Genomic DNA, 15,958 nt, shown 5'->3' on the forward strand with positions numbered 1-15,958 from the left:
GTCAGCTGCTCTGCAGTGATCTATCGCACACCTTTCAGCCATAGCTTGCTCAATCAAGGTTTCCTTACTGCTAAGGCAAGAGAGTAGAAACAAACTTTCTTCGTAAGAGAACAGCTTTTGTGGTCCATCTTTCCACTGTATGCAAAGTAGTGTGAGGGGGGTGTGCGGTCATTTAGGCCTTGATGTATGTAAGAGATGTACATTGACGTGGATAAGATAAACGTGCATTTTCAGGTGTAAAGTGCTCTTTGTCTTTCCATAGCTTTGCACTGCAGGATTCTGCAGATGACTGAAGATTTACTTGCATCATCTTAGAGGGGATCAACAGCCTGTGAAAGATGTGGAAGATGGAAGCGATGTCTGAGTTTATTTCAGCCCTACCTGAATCCTATGTGAAGTGGCTCTTCACTCAAGGATGTAGATAGCTGGGCTATCAGAAGGTGACTTTTGTGTGACATAGGCTCACTCAGGTTTTGAGAATTCAGTAACCACATATACCGGGCATTCCCACCAGAGCACCAGCCCAGCAGCCTAGCTGGGCAGTGGACACCCAGTTTAGAAAAGCACAGGAGCACGTGCTCACCTTTAAAATACAGACGTAGTTTGATTCTGAAAAACTCAAGTTGGCTTCCTGCTGTGCAGCAGATGGCCAGAGAGACCTGCCCTGCCATACGAAGGGCATTGCCTCTCCAGCCCTTCTGGACGAACATCCAAGTTCAAGTTATATTAATTTATCATTTTCTTTTAATTATTTCAAGAATGAAGTTGGCTCCAGGTTCAGCTACTGCTTTGTATGTCCCTGGGTGATGCCAAGCATCTCATTTTACCCTGAATCACCTGAGGGTTAGAACTGGTGAAGCAGTTGCAGAATTGTCTTGGAAGATTAGTTTGCAAAGAGCAAAAAAGCAAAAGCTGAAGTTAAGTTTGCTTAAGAGCAGGGGGGAAAAAATGCACAGGTTCTGGAAACCTTTAATGAGTAAGTATGCGACGGAGTTCAGTTACATGACATACCTTTCACTTCCACTGCCAGTTGCTTCTAATCCACATTTTGAAGATTCTCCAAACTATTCAAATATGACATCAATTTACAGCATCTAACCCCACTATGGCTGTTTTGGATGAGCACCCTCATCATAAGCAAGTGTCTCTGTCTGCTTTTTCCCTTTAGAAGCAGGTGGCAGAATATTTCAAACAAACCCACACCCATGTCTGTGTTGCTTCTGGAGGGTGTTTTACTCATGGAAATACGTCTAACCCCTTTGTTTGATTTTCAGTGTTTTATAAGCTTCCCACCCCCAGGGTTGCCTGTGAAGTGACTCAGCAACAAGCAAAGGGATCAAAGGACAGATTGAGGTTTTCAAGTGAACGGAAAAGTTTAGTGGTTCTGGAAGTATTTTCCTCCAACACATATTTCAAAAACTTTAATAAAAATAATTACAGCTGAGTGTATTAACAGACAAAAAGCAGGGCTAGAGACATAAATCTCCGAGAAGAGGGGAGAGCACTTTGAAATGCTGCAAAACAAATGTACTGCCACCTTTCCAAGCCTCCTCAAGCTTCTGCCTTCCTATGATGGAAAACAAAAAATCACTGTGGCTGGGCTGCTGTGTCCTTGTTGCAATTAAAACCAGTTTTGTATTTAATTCCCATGGTGGTGTATGCCTTTATAAAGACGGGAGGAGAAAATTCTATATACAGGGTTGAATACAGAGGCACTGTTACCAGTGTGGATGAACTACTTTGGGTCTAACCCAAAGTCAGCTCTGCATCTTGCTGTTTGATGGATATTCTGTGGGTGATATTGTCACAGAATCATATAATGGTTTGGGTTGAAAGGGACCTTAAAGCTCATATAGTTCCAACCCCCTGCCATGGGCAGGGACACCTTCCACTGGACCAGGCCTTGAACACTGCCAGGGATGGGGCAGCCACAGCTTCTCTGGGCAACCTGTGCCAGTGCTCTAGCACCCTCACAGTGAAGTCCCAGGATCCTGATTCTGTTTCGGAGACTCATGTATTGGAGGTCAATGATGAGGTCCCTACGTAACAACTGGAGGTAGATCTAGACTTGGGAGTCCTCAGAAAAGCCCTCACACACATACATGCCACAGGGCCAAACTCCTTGCTTATTCTGTCTCATGCCTCCCACATTTTGTACTGGTTTATGTACAGCTGCTAAATTCAAGAGAAAAAACAGAGCTACCCCATGTCGTATTACGCAACTGCCATGGGCTTGGGTGCTCTCCAGGAAGGTGGGAGCTATCTATTCCAAACTCCTTTGGCCCAGAACCCAGCTCGCCCACTTCCCACAAAAGTGCTCTTTGCATCACACAACGATGCAAAAAGAAGCTTTGTCTGCATCTGTTCTTGAATTGGGTTGTCAGTGTCGAATGCCAAGACTGCTGCCTACTATAGCCAGTACTCAAACACCTCTCTTTACCCAGTCTTCCCAAACATATTGCTGCTCACAACAGGGTAAGGGACTCACTCTTTGAAAGTATGCCCCTCAAAATGAAGTGCTAAAGGACCAACAGGAGGAGTGCTGACTTACTCGGCCATGCAGCTGAGCACCACTTCATGCACTGTCACGCCTGTCAGAGCCGCAGTAACTGAATACGTGCCTGGTACTGACACCCGTAGTGATTCCGTTTACTGCAGTGTTTATGGGTCATCCCTCTCACTGAACAATTAGAGGACTGCGGTGCCACAGTTCCTGGTGTGTGAATCCCAGGAATTTGCAAAGTAAAAAAAGTCAGGAATGCCCAGCTAGAAGCAGCAGGTCAGAATCTATTAATCTTTTCCTTCCTCCTCTTAGGCAAGCAAGAGGAAATAACAACATGGAAGGCAGAAATCAGTAAACCAAATACTTTTATTAATGTCCATTCTCATTTGTGACCCTTTGTCATTTACTTTAACTGCACACCAACATTAGTGATTGACTTTTATTTTTGTAAGTTACAATTTTTACAGCTTTTACATTTGCATAGCTTTATTAAGAGAAGATAAAATCATGGATAAGTCTCTACATGGACTCAAAGACAGGAAGCAACTTCTTACTAATCCTCATGCAAACTACTGACTGATTATTGGAGACTGAGGTTGAGTGTAATTTCAGGAAAAAGTTCCCTCTTATGAGCATGTTAATCTAGTAACAAGCTAATTTATAAACCTTTCACAACTGATGTAATTTTCATATATTAGGTAATAATTATAGGCATATTAAGCAATATTAACATTATTAAACAACAATGAACAGACACCCGAATCTATACTACAACAATGCAAAATCTGAGTGCCTTACCTAATATAAGAGCATAATTTTCCATTACAGCTTTTCTAAGCTTCTAGAATGTTTTCTGTCTTACAGGTCTGGAGGTTTTAAACAGAGCAAATCCAACACTGACGTTTACAGAAAAATTTATGCCTGATCCAAGAACTCCAGGGACACTTAGACTTTCAAATCCTTTTCCATTATACCAACAAATTATGCCCATGTGGAAAAAGAGCTATTGCTTTATTGTGGTATTACCAAGGAAGCTCCTTTCTGAGCACACTGGATATATCTTGTGCAATGAGTTTTTAAGAGACTAAAATGTATTGCTGCTGCTCTTCTCTATTTCTTGCTCTTTTGCAAGCATACACTAAACTGCAGACTTGGCTGCCACAAAGTATATATTTCATATGAGAATATTATTACTGATAAAAATGAAATATGTAAGTTATTCAATATGAATGACTGCTCATCTCTCCCCTGAAGTACATAAATAAGACATGTCCAATATGAGTGTAAACTCAGGCAACTGTAGTAACTCCGTGGCACATAAAGAGAAGGAAAAAAAATCATGAAATGCTTCCAAAAAAACCCCAGACAATTACCTTATCTTAAAAAAAAAAAGCCACAACAAAAAACAAAACCAACACAAACCCAACCAACCAACCAAAAAACCTAAACCAAAACACCCCAAGTTCCTTTTAATAATTTTTCTTTCCTTAAGGTTTCTCTGTAACAAGGCTTTCCTGAAGGAATAATACATTTAAGGAATTTGCAAAGAATTATCACAAGGCCCAACAGAGAACAAGTGTCCTATGTTACCTATTTTCCATTTTACTGGAAGCAAGGGTCCCCTAAATAGTAACTATCCATATGATTGAGATTTCTACACAAAGCCGGTTCCGCTCTGCACTGAAGGAGAAAAGAAATTAATCCTTTACTCATGGCTTTCTACACATCAGCCTAAAACATCTCTGCGCCCCGGCTCTTGCATGTAATTCCCAGGACAAACTGTGGCTGTCACAGGTAAACTTAACTATAATTTTTAAGAGCAAAGAACACTGCAGACATCTAAATCATGATGCTTTTGGTGGATTATTAGCTGAAGAAATGCTTGTACTAGACCAAATGGACTTTTCTGTGCTTAAAAAAAAGGCAAACCAAAAACCATGTACATGAGGAATGGCCACAGTGCTGTGCCAACCATTCTCCTAACCTTCTTAAGGTTCCAGCCCTAAGAGATCAATAAGCTTCAACCAGTATAAGGAATGCTACAGAACGACTGCATTAAAACAAAATCCTTCAAGTAAAACAAATTTACACAAATAGCTGAAAGCATTAAGTTCCAGGTTCTGTACTTGCATGTAGATAAAATATTTCTTTTTCTTACAGAAACAACCAGAACTAGCAACAATGATACTGGATTCCAATAAAGCACATAAATTTTGCCTCGAAGATTTAATCAATAGGATTTGAAAAAACAGCATCAAATACTCTGAAATGATTTATGATTTGCAAAAGTGACGCACTTGAGACATTCAAAGTATATCAGTTCAATCAAAATTACAGTTATTGGCATTTACTCTTGATAAACTGAGACAAAGAGTGAAAGAACAGGAAAAAGCAAATAAAAGTATTGGTGAGGTTGTAAGGGATACTGGTTCACTCTCTAGTTGAAAGGATTATGTACAGCAAGGAAAAAGCTTTTTCTTTTTCAAAGAGATTGCACATTGTCAAGGTCCATTTCCATAAGAGAAATACATTAAAATAATTTTTAATCTATATTCTAATGTCTGGCCTATAGAAGGTATTCAAAGACACAGGAAAGACAACTTTTTGCCAAGCAGATTGAACAAAACTGCATTCCTACACATCTTAACAATACATTTACACATCAAAATTCAAAACAGAAAAATAACTCGATGCAAATACTTAACAAATACACAATTATGGATTCTGAAAAATCTGGGGGAAACAAGATTATGAAAGGAGTGCCTGAACTTGATGAGGAGATCTGAGTAGTATGGTTTCTGGATCCTTATATTCATTTGAAGGATCCATCACAGCTGCATATAACTCACTGTAAGCTCTGCAGACCAGTTCTGTTGACTGCTTTATTATCTGCTCTCTAAAAAAACAAACAAAAACATAATTTGAAAATTGTAAGGAATAGAATTGTACTACATACAAGGAATTAAAGATACACACTAAAAATACAGATTAAAACCCAGTGTCAGTTACATTAAAAAGCCCTTCTACTTTGACTGTGAAAACATCTTAAAAGTTTTAAAATAAAAGAAGGCTTCTTCAGCTCCTTTCAATGTACACAGATAAAGTCACATATATGATCTTGATAACCAAGAAATTAGCTTCTTAATTTTTGTAATCATGTAAAAAATAGTAGAAGGATTTAATTTGCATACATTAGTTTTCCACCTGCACTCCCCTGCATCTCCTAAAAGACAGATAATCTTAGTGATCTGCCTTGTGCCTCCTAGGGCTTCTCACTGTCCTTTGTAAATAGACTCACTCTTTTTCATCTACCAGCAAATATATTCTATTTGTTTTATCTCAATAGCACCTGATTCCATAGTCAAAAAGGAAGAGCTGAAAGTGATAATGGACAGAGATATAAAAATTGCTACAGTCTTCACCAACAATCCTACAAAGTCTGTGTCCTGTTATTTTACTGGATCTAAATGAGTAAGAATGCATGGAGACTGCATGCTAAATTCAACTGGAAGGTTTAATATTTTCTGAGGATCAACTCATATTTTTGTTTTACACTGCACTGAATCAGTTTAATAACCATGGTGATGAGTTTATAGTTGCAGACACATTTTTATTTATCAGAAAGGGTAGCTGCAACTGTTTTAGCCAAATCCATGCAAATGGAACACCAGGAGAAGCTGAGGAAAACAAGGTAACCGTGAATGCAGATTCAGCCCTGCTGTAGTACACAGCAAAGGAACAAAGACACCAAAACTGCATCCACAAAAATCAGGGCTGAATTCACCAGCTGCTGGGAAACGACAAATCTCAAAGACAAGTGCGTAGAACTTCATCTTTTCAGGAAATAATTATGCAGCAGAAGCTATGAGAAAGAAGACTAAGAGACAAAACCTGCGCTGTATTCTGATGCATGGTATCCAGGTTTTTGATATACTATCAACTGCCAGTATTACTAAGATTTTAAGAGTACCTGAAAAAATGACTGGCCTTACAATAGCAAATCTAGAAACACTGTTACAAGGAAAATATACTCATGGCATTCAGGTAAAACACCTGTAATCCTCCGATCATTGTCTGGGATCACTAAGCTACGATAACATGACAATCTTTTAAGAAAGTATTGCATACAGAATTCGTACAAAACTAACTGTACTGCACCAAATAATATTAAAAGGAAAAGCTTGTTAAAATATTCCAGAGGAGTGAACAGCACAAATGATGCCGTTCACAAATCCATCAAATAATGTCAGTGTCATTAATCAGTACATTAGGATTTCAGTTGCCATAACAACATGATACATTTTATCACTAACACAAATGACAGCACCTTCTAAAAATAGTAATTCCAGCATTCAGTTTCTGTGATCCAACACACATGCAAAGAGCTTTTCAAGACCAACAGTGACATAAATTAGTAACTTGAAACTTTTTAAATGAGCAAAGGAATTTGAAAGACAAGAGCATGCACTGCCAAATGTCGAATGTTCTTTATAGTTGTAAAGCATAAATGATACTGCCAGTGAGTATTTCACACACTAGTCCCTTATCAAAAGTGTGGTCTGATTTTGAGAACCAAAGAGCTCTTGGGTTGCAGCTCAACTGTTAGCACAGTAGATCACAATTATGTGAATTCAAAGAAGACATCTTCAAAATTGACATTGAACATCTGAAAAACTTCTCAAAAATTTCAACTGCTATAGCCAAAGATTAAAATTATAGTACTGGTTAAATGTTTTGCTCAAATCTTGAGATACTTTTGGATTTTGAAGGTTTATTCACCACAAAAAATACTGACTCTTAAGACTGTGATTCTACAAGCATGCACCTCTATAAACAGGAATCTTACCTTCGAAAGGACTGTTTATGTTTAAAACTACATGGTCTAAGGCTGACAGATTATTTATTTCTTTCTTAAATTCTGATCAGAACCTGACCTATAACACTGAGTTACAGTGTTAATAATACAGGTTAATAAACTCCTGCATGTTAGCTGAGCTGTAGCACCTATAGCAATCATCCTCACACAGGCCCCCCTCTCAGCTGCCCACTCTTGCAAGATAACATGAATTCAGCTTAAACTGCACAAAGAGAGGTTTAAAAAGCTTATCAAGGGGATAAGGCTAAGGGTGCATACAGGACCAGTTTATCTTGGATCATCTTAAAGAAGAAACAATTAAGTCAAAGTAATTTCACTGTGCCTGAGTCGTTACAGTAAAGTCTACCTCTGAAAAACTGCTGTGTTGGCAGAGAGAAGTTGAAGGTTTTGAAATACATTTACTGTTGTTATAATTTTTAAATAGATGTACATTAACAGAATACCAAGAGCTAAAATACAGGTTTAACAGCTTGACACCTGGAAGCAGAAGTTGCAACACCTCACTGACATTACTGCTCAAGCTATCTTGTTTGATCTGTACTGGAGCAGAACAGCTCTCACACGCCAGGGTCCGCTCAGTGGGAATGGTAACCCAAGCAGAGACACCCAACAACCTACTGAAAACCACCAACATCCCCCATGCCAAGCCATGCATCAAGTATATGGCATGAAACTGGAAGTCTTTGGATGAGGAGAACCTGAGCAATATAGCAGGAGAATGCAACAGTCAGATGAGCTGATCATGGCAGGTCTCTTCCAATTGTTCTATTCCAATAAATTCCCAACAATAAATATTTCTCCCTTGACATATGCCATTGTTTAACTGCAAGATGCTGTAATACAATCCTGCTGAGGACAGGAGCTAGTAATGAGACTCCAAATATTGTTGCATTACATATGTGATGTGCTAGACTTAATTCTTGATACATTCTGTCACCTGCATTCTTCACAGAAGTGTGAAAAATAACTTGAACAAAAGTTTTTGATCGGTGCACCATATAATTCTCTGACTTCACATACTACAGAATGTCTTCATATAGCTCATATTTAATTGTAAAGAGATTCATGGCACTTTCCTTAGCCTAGGATTCAGTTATAGTCAAAAAGCAAGAGAAGAAATAAATAATATGAAAAATAAGAGCTATTGCTTCCATACTTCAAAGAAGGAATCACTAAAAAAAACCCCAATGCATTTTAGGTGAAAAGTAAGATAATTTCAGCACAATGTTCCATGAGACAAAATGCTAACCCTCTACAACAGAAGACAACAAAGTTGGAAATCCTAGACCTGATGGAGCAGTGGGATAAAACAAATCTTGAGTAAGAATTACATATTTCATCTGTCTTTGGAATGCTTACAAAACAGTTCTAAAACAACCTACAAATAAGTTGACAAAAAATTGCCGACACAGCAGAACATGTTCAAAATAGATGAATGTAATTCATTTTGATGGTGTCTGTCAAATCAAGAGCAAGTACTTCAGCTAGTTACAGAATTATTATTTCTCACTGCTTGTTCAAAAGCAGGAGAGTTAGAACAAAACTGAATTGTGACCTGAAGAACAATACAGATACAATCACAGCTGGCAACTTGAATTCTCACCATGATCCACTAAATCCTAATCAAATTCATCTTTCTGATTATGCAGGCATAATAGAAATTCAAAGGTAAGGTACTTACTTCACAGTGGCACTCAGAAGGAAATTCAGCTGGGCCATTAACAGACTATCCGGAGCAGACAGATAGCGATCAAACTGAGCCTAGGGCAGAGGGTAAGAGAGTATGAGACCAACATGTTACAAACTTGTTATATGAAAATAGGTAAAAATCACAGATTTCTGAAAAGTGGTTACATTAAAATGGCACTCTCTTATATGACAAAATTTCCTCTTTTTATGCATTTAAGATAGAGCCTTATCATCTACAAATGTTTAAGGTAGCACTTACTTGTGCAAAACAAACAGCTAACTTCAGCACCTCTTGTCACTGAAATTTTAAGTTTCTGACTCTGAGGAGTAAGGGTGGAAGGGTAAGTAATGAGAATCCAGCTTCCACAATTATCCATCTAAGTTTCCTATGCAGCTAGTGTAGGTATGCATGCATCGCTGAAGCTCTGACCTTGCCTGTTAAGTACAGAGGGAATATAGTAGCCTCCAGACAGAAATCTAGTCAGTCCAAGTTAGACATGTTGGCAAGTAATCACTGCTTAATAAGGAGCACTTACGTTGGGAAAAACAAGAGCAAGGGACCTAATTCAGGCTCACTGAGCTGCTTCTAAGCCTACTTCTCCTCCCCCTTATAATATAGTTGTGGTGCTTTGATTCTAGCGGTTTGGAGAGGAAAACAAGAAAGAATATTACTGCTGTCCTCAACTACCTATCAGTGAAGTTGTGGACAGTCTGCACCTGAAAGTGTTCAAGGCCTGGTTGGATGGGGCTTTGAGCTAGGTGATCTAGTGAAAGATGCCCCTGTCGATGGCAGGGGATTGGAACTAGATGGTCTTTAAGGTCCCTTCCAACCCAAAACATTCTATGATTCTATGATCAAATGGGTGACTATACAGAAGATGGAGCCAGGGCTTCTCATGGGTGAAAACATGAGAAATACTGGACACATATTACTCTAAGGAAAATTCTGATCAGATATTAAGGGAAAAATTCTCACCAGGAGTGTCACCAAGCACTGAGCAGGTTGCCCAGAAAAGCTGTAAAAGCTCTATCCTTGGAATTACTCACTCAGGCAAGGTCCTAGGCAACTTTATCTAATGGTGGCAACCTTCCTGAACACTGGATTAATCTTCTCAAGCTGGTAAACCCTAAAATCCACGTCTACCCATCATTTAAATTGGCAAAATGTGGGCACAAATGACTAATGAAGTTGCAGTTCTCACAAATTAACTTTTTTTGGTTATCTACCCTTGTTTGGAAAGCAATAGAGCTTTAGCTGAGAGAGGGATATGGACTTACTAGAACAGCATTTGCAAACACATGTGAACAACTTAAAAAGATAGGACCTGGAAAACTTTCAGGTTAAACTGGGAAGCAGTAAATCTGCTTGCAAGTACTCCCTCCACATGGTTTACACCCTGGGAAGCCAACAGATTACTGTGATAGATGGGACTTCTGTGGGTTTCATTTCAGCATACCGGGTGCCATTCTGGTTAAAGTGTATGGACACAAGCAGACATTGAACAAAGTAATGAAGAAAATAAAACAGTTGGGGTCTTCTCTAAGTGTTCAAGTGAATTTACTATGTACCACTATAGATAATAGAGTTAGGTATATATAATTTACGGAGATGGTTCCCAAACTGCAGTCTTTAAATTCCTCCCTGGTGTACAGACCATGATAAACAGAAGATACTTTAAATGCAAAATTTGTAAATATTATGTTAGTAAGAATGCATGCAATCTGAGTATACCACTGAGTGCTCTGTGCCAGAGCTCTGTTCATCCAACCAGCTTCAGAATCGCTGGTTTAAAACTTGAGCAGAGGAAACCCGGTTACACTGACACCACTAGGATGGATTCAACACACAACTTTCTAAAAAATCTTGTTTGAAAAGAAAAATAATTTTTAAAAGACCTTTTTTTCATGGGGCTATACATGTACTGCTGGATGAGTGGGCCTTATTTACAGTTAAACTTTCAAAATGAAGCTAAACTTGGCTAAGCAAGAAGAATGACAGATCATATATTATTGCCTACTGAACTGTGATATTGCTATCTCTATGCAAAATAGCCTCCACACACTCTTAAGAAAAAGTATCAGCTGGTAAGTTGTTTTAAAATGTATTATAGCTTTCAACTTAAAAAATGCTACTGTGACATGCCCAGCACCTAATTTCTGACTTCAGCTGAACTATTTACATAAAATCAAAGTGTTAGGACTAAAATTATAAACGATAGCAGAACCTATATTTCAAGGCATACAGGCAAAAAAAGAAACTTTGGTGATTAAAACTAATTAGAGCTAAGTATTTGCTTTCAGCAATTTAAGATGACTCATGGGATAGCATTCTTGTAAGTAAAGTTCTGTTTCTTGAGGCTCAGAAACTAATCCTCTACTACTACCCGTTCATAAATAATTTATGTATTTATTACTTTGAGTGGTCAAATTACTACAAATGAAGAAAGTATTCCCAGATATGTAATTTAGCTATTCTTAAAGAGACTGGTTAGATGACTATCTACTACATCACACAATTAACAGTATTCTTTCCCATGTCACAGCATCACCACCATAATATGAAATTGTAAAAATGCTTACCATTGCAACCTTTAGGGACACAGAATCCATATTTGGCAAAGTTGAAAGAGGACCCTAAGAATCAGTAGTCAAAGGGGGAGGAAAAAAAAAGGTCGTATTAGCATATGGAAAAAAGAAATAATAAATTCTATATTCAGTCCAGTACTAAATTGTTATTTGGTCATGCTACAGGATCTTAAATTTGGAAATTGAATCACCAAATCAATACTGAGATGCTGCAACAGTTCATTTGATTTCTACAGCTTTCTTATATGAAAAATTCAAAGAATTTTAATATGTCCTTTCAAGTCCTTTCCTTCCTTCCTTCTTCACCATTAAATAATAACCCCCCCCAAAAAAAAGCCTTCCACAAGATCCAGGATAAAAACTGAACTGCTAACCGGAAACATCCCTGTGGTGTTCCAAAATTACAGAGGACAACTTCCCTCTATTCATCTGTGCAGAATTAAAGGCTGCTTCCCAGTAAATCTTCTGTACTGGCATGGTGTTACATACAATGCATACATGCTGCCCTAACCCCTAACATATGCTATAAGAATTGTCACCTCTGCAGCCAGGCAATTGTACAGGTGTAAACGAAAATTGCTACATTCCATTAACAATCTGCCCTGGTTGATCTGAAATCTGTTTTAGAAAAGGAGATAGGCTCATAAATAGGAAACTAAACCGAGTTATTAATCATTCTTATTTATATATTTTTCATCTTTATACACAAAAATCTGTCGAGTTTGGAGACTTTATGCAAAATTATTGGCTGAATAAACAACATAAGGCTATCCAACAGAGTTCTGCTTTCTCCAGAATACACTGTTCTTCACCTTCTCAGAGAAGCACAAAAGGACATAAGCACAGCTGAAGGGAAGAAAGGCTGTATTAACTCCTACCACGTAACAACTGTGGTTCATGAGAAAGAAGAGCATGAAATCTGAATTCCAGTTTTCAGCTCACTCAAAGAAATCTCAAGTTTTCACTTTTAGACTTTCACTGTCTTGGTGCTAGAATAGCTGTAGCAGTGAATAATGACAAAAGTAGAAACTACGTCAAATTCTGACTAAACTCATCTGCCAAGTTTTCACAGAAAAAAAAAAAAGGAGTAATTACCTACTGCATGCAGAGTATGTATCCACTCCATGCATGGCGCTATAGCATGCAATAGGAGAAACCTGAATGCTTCATGCACACATGTAGGTCCGCTATGTTCTAGGTGCAATGGAAGTAGTATACCTACTCAGTATTTGTTTTTAAGCCAGTTTGACACTTTCTGAGGCATATTAAACTACCTATACAGTCAGTCCAAGAATGTACAGGATGTCTGTGGTGTATGGAGCCTGTTGATGGCACACAGATAAGCTGCACAGGACTGCTGCATACTAAACCTGCTAGGCTTGCTGAAGACACAGTGTAGGGGAAATGTTTAGCTGCAATGTGTCAGGCCTAATAGCCCTGGTCCCATGTGAAAAATCAACATATATTACTGAACTTTTGCCTTCAGAAGCAGCTTCATTTGCAAAAATATTAATGACAAAATTCTTCTAGTAGGCAAGCATGAAGTATATCCTCAATATGAACATTAAATAAGCTTACCTGTTCTGGTTTGTGTTGCTGCACTGAGTTATATATGTAGCTTAGACCAGCTCTTGTTAACACGTAGGAAGCTTGTTCATTTATGAGTGTATCTAAATGAGCTTCAATCTGAAATTTTAAGTGTAAGGTATTTATAAAATGCACGTGAGAACATCAAATCGAACAAGCTATGGGGATAAAAGGTCTAGAAGCACAAATAGAGTGATCAACAAACAACAAAAAGCACAAATACATAAAGCACAATTATTTTATCCATTTGCATCTTTTATATTACAAGAAGCCAATAATAAAAATACAGATATTTCTTTCACATCTGACAGGAGAACCTAATTTTTTTGTATTTGTAAATACAACAGCATTAAAAAAAAAAAAGAGAGAATACCTAAACTCTAATCTCAAAAACTGCTATATTTTCCTATAGTTCTTTGAAAATATATGATGAAAATCATAGAATCATAGAATACTTAGGGTTGGGAAGGACCTTAAGATCATCTAGTTCCACCCCCCCTGCCACGGACAGGCACACCACACACTAAACCATGTTGCCCAAGGCTCTGCCCAGCTTGGCCTTGAACACTGCCAGGGATGGAGCATTTACCACTTCTTTGCACAACCTGTTCCAATGTCTCACCATCCTCACATAAGGAAGGAGTAAAGCACTTCCTCCTTACATCTAACCTGAACTTACCCTGTGAGCCCATTACCTCTTGTCCTATCACTACAGCCCCTGATGAAGAGTCTCTCTTTTTGAAAATACTGACAATGGCATCGCAGTTTTATGATAAACAAAGAGAAAGTCTTTCACAAGGAAAACAAACTGAAACTAAATAATAATCAGTAGTAATTCTAAATTCAATTCTGATATGTATTTAAAAAAGGTTAACAGAAAACAATAGACAATTAAATTACAGCTATCAATTTTGCTTTCATTATCTTCGTATGAAAAGCATCATAAACATATTTTATATTCTTAGTATAATCTTCACTTTGCAGAGAAACCTAATCAATAAATCCAGTCACAGCACCAGCAACCATTTTTTAGCTTTGTTAGTCTTAGAATGATATTTGGGAATATACACACTATTACTTTGTTATTACAACTAGCCCACATTTCATTTCTTTTTCTTCCAATCCTAAAGAAAAGCAAAAATTGATAATATATCAAATTCTAGTAAAATATAATACTTCCATGTCTGATATTTTAAGAGTTCACCTTTTTACTTTTTAAAATTGTTTAGAAAAACACACATTTTAAATCAGGAGGAAAATCTTAATTTCGTGATTTTTAGCTGTCCTAACAGAATTCTTTTTTTTCTATGAAAAATGTTTATCTTATTAAATATGCCATTCTATCTCCACTTTAATAACCTACTTATGTATAATCTTAGAGACAGTTTTTTAGTCTGTTCTTCTATTTGTAAAACGCTTGAAGAAAGTAAATGGTAGTAAATGTATAACCTTCAGTTCTACTGCTTATTTGAAGGATAATCCAACTGCAACATTAACTGTGAAAAAGAAACTGATAATGGAAATTAGAAATGCCCCAGACAGTTTGGTGGAGTTGTCTGTTTGCTGCAGAGCTAAAAGGTGCTAGAAATCCTGATTAGGTGTAGAAAGCAAGAAATGGCTCACAGCCAGTCTTTACTGATGCCTTCAAGTAAGAAGTTGTGACTTTTTTCCAAGCCCCCCAGCTCCAAAAGCTCTCCCGAGACAGACTGCAGAGATTTCATGCAGCAAAACTATAAATGGGAAGCACCTGAGTTTTCCCAAGTCAACTGTTTATAAACATACATTTCCATTTCAAAATGGTACCACATATGAACTACTATTCTGGCACATTATGTGAAACCAAACAAATGAGAAAAGAAAGGCAGAATGACAGACTGAAGTAATAACTTTAGCTATACAATAGGATAAACTAGATGATGATCTAATATTAACTACATGATGGAATATAGTCAGCCATTTGGTTGTTTGTGCTTTCAATTTCCATTTTCTTCTCAGTTTGCAGATAAATATTAGAATAATTACGATAATAAAAATTTTCACTTATATGGGTTTATCTGCAACTAAACCAAATGAAAACAAATCTTTTAATTATTTTTGCCTGTTTAAAATGAAAGATGCTTTGTACCATAAGCTCTGATACCAGCTATTTGCTTATGGTCTCTAATAAGAAGCACTTTTATCCCATTTCCCTGATTTAGAACTGAGCCAAAGCCAGCATTATCAAAGATAAGTATGTTCACATCATAACTTACAGTCTGCAAAAATCAGTAATAAGTTCATTTTCTTTGGAGGCTGTTAAAGCTTACCTGAAACTGCAACATTTCTAGACGTTTATCAGTGAATTCAAAGAGAGCCAAAGTAGTCCTCATCATATAAAGTGAATTTACCATGAAGGTTGCCATATCAGCTGTGCCCAAATTACTAGCAGACATAGTACACATCTGTAACAATGGATCTAGCACACAAGACAGAACCTAAAATAGCAAATACACAGAAAAGGGGGGGAGAAATCATGTCACACAAGGCTTCTAAGCTCATTCTGTTCTCTATCATGTACTTATTCCCCAAAGCAGAATAAAAAGAAATGAGAGTTTCCAACTGTGAAAGTAGTTTTCTGCTGGATTTGTCAGCAGGTTATCAGATACCATAGTGTTGGGAAAAGCACAAAAACCTGAGAAGAACAGATTCCAACATAGCAGGAGGAAGAGTAACCCAGA

General features: G+C 37.5%; 1 protein-coding gene across 3 annotated transcripts in view; it reads right to left on the minus strand.

Moving 5' to 3' along the window:
* Positions 1–4,569: 4,569 nt before the first annotated feature.
* The window catches only part of COG6 (component of oligomeric golgi complex 6), a 56,039-nt gene continuing 44,650 nt past the window's right edge, over positions 4,570–15,958 (minus strand). For 2 of the 3 annotated variants that reach the window (XM_061345028.1, XM_061345038.1), the window contains exons 15-19: positions 15,548–15,715; positions 13,233–13,340; positions 11,649–11,702; positions 9,061–9,140; positions 4,570–5,399 (exon numbers count right to left, since the gene is read on the minus strand). In XM_061345028.1, coding sequence (XP_061201012.1) covers positions 5,252–5,399; positions 9,061–9,140; positions 11,649–11,702; positions 13,233–13,340; positions 15,548–15,715 — 558 coding nt within the window. In that variant the 3' untranslated portion in view covers positions 4,570–5,251. The remainder of the gene's footprint in view (positions 5,400–9,060; positions 9,141–11,648; positions 11,703–13,232; positions 13,341–15,547; positions 15,716–15,958) is intronic. The other variant, XM_061345049.1, reaches the window with a different exon arrangement.

Source organism: Neopsephotus bourkii, unplaced genomic scaffold, assembly GCF_033783945.1.
Source record: "Neopsephotus bourkii isolate Nb327-2 ecotype Australia unplaced genomic scaffold, CSIRO-AGI_Nbou_v1 NB_36, whole genome shotgun sequence".
NCBI lineage: Eukaryota > Metazoa > Chordata > Aves > Psittaciformes > Psittacidae > Neopsephotus > Neopsephotus bourkii.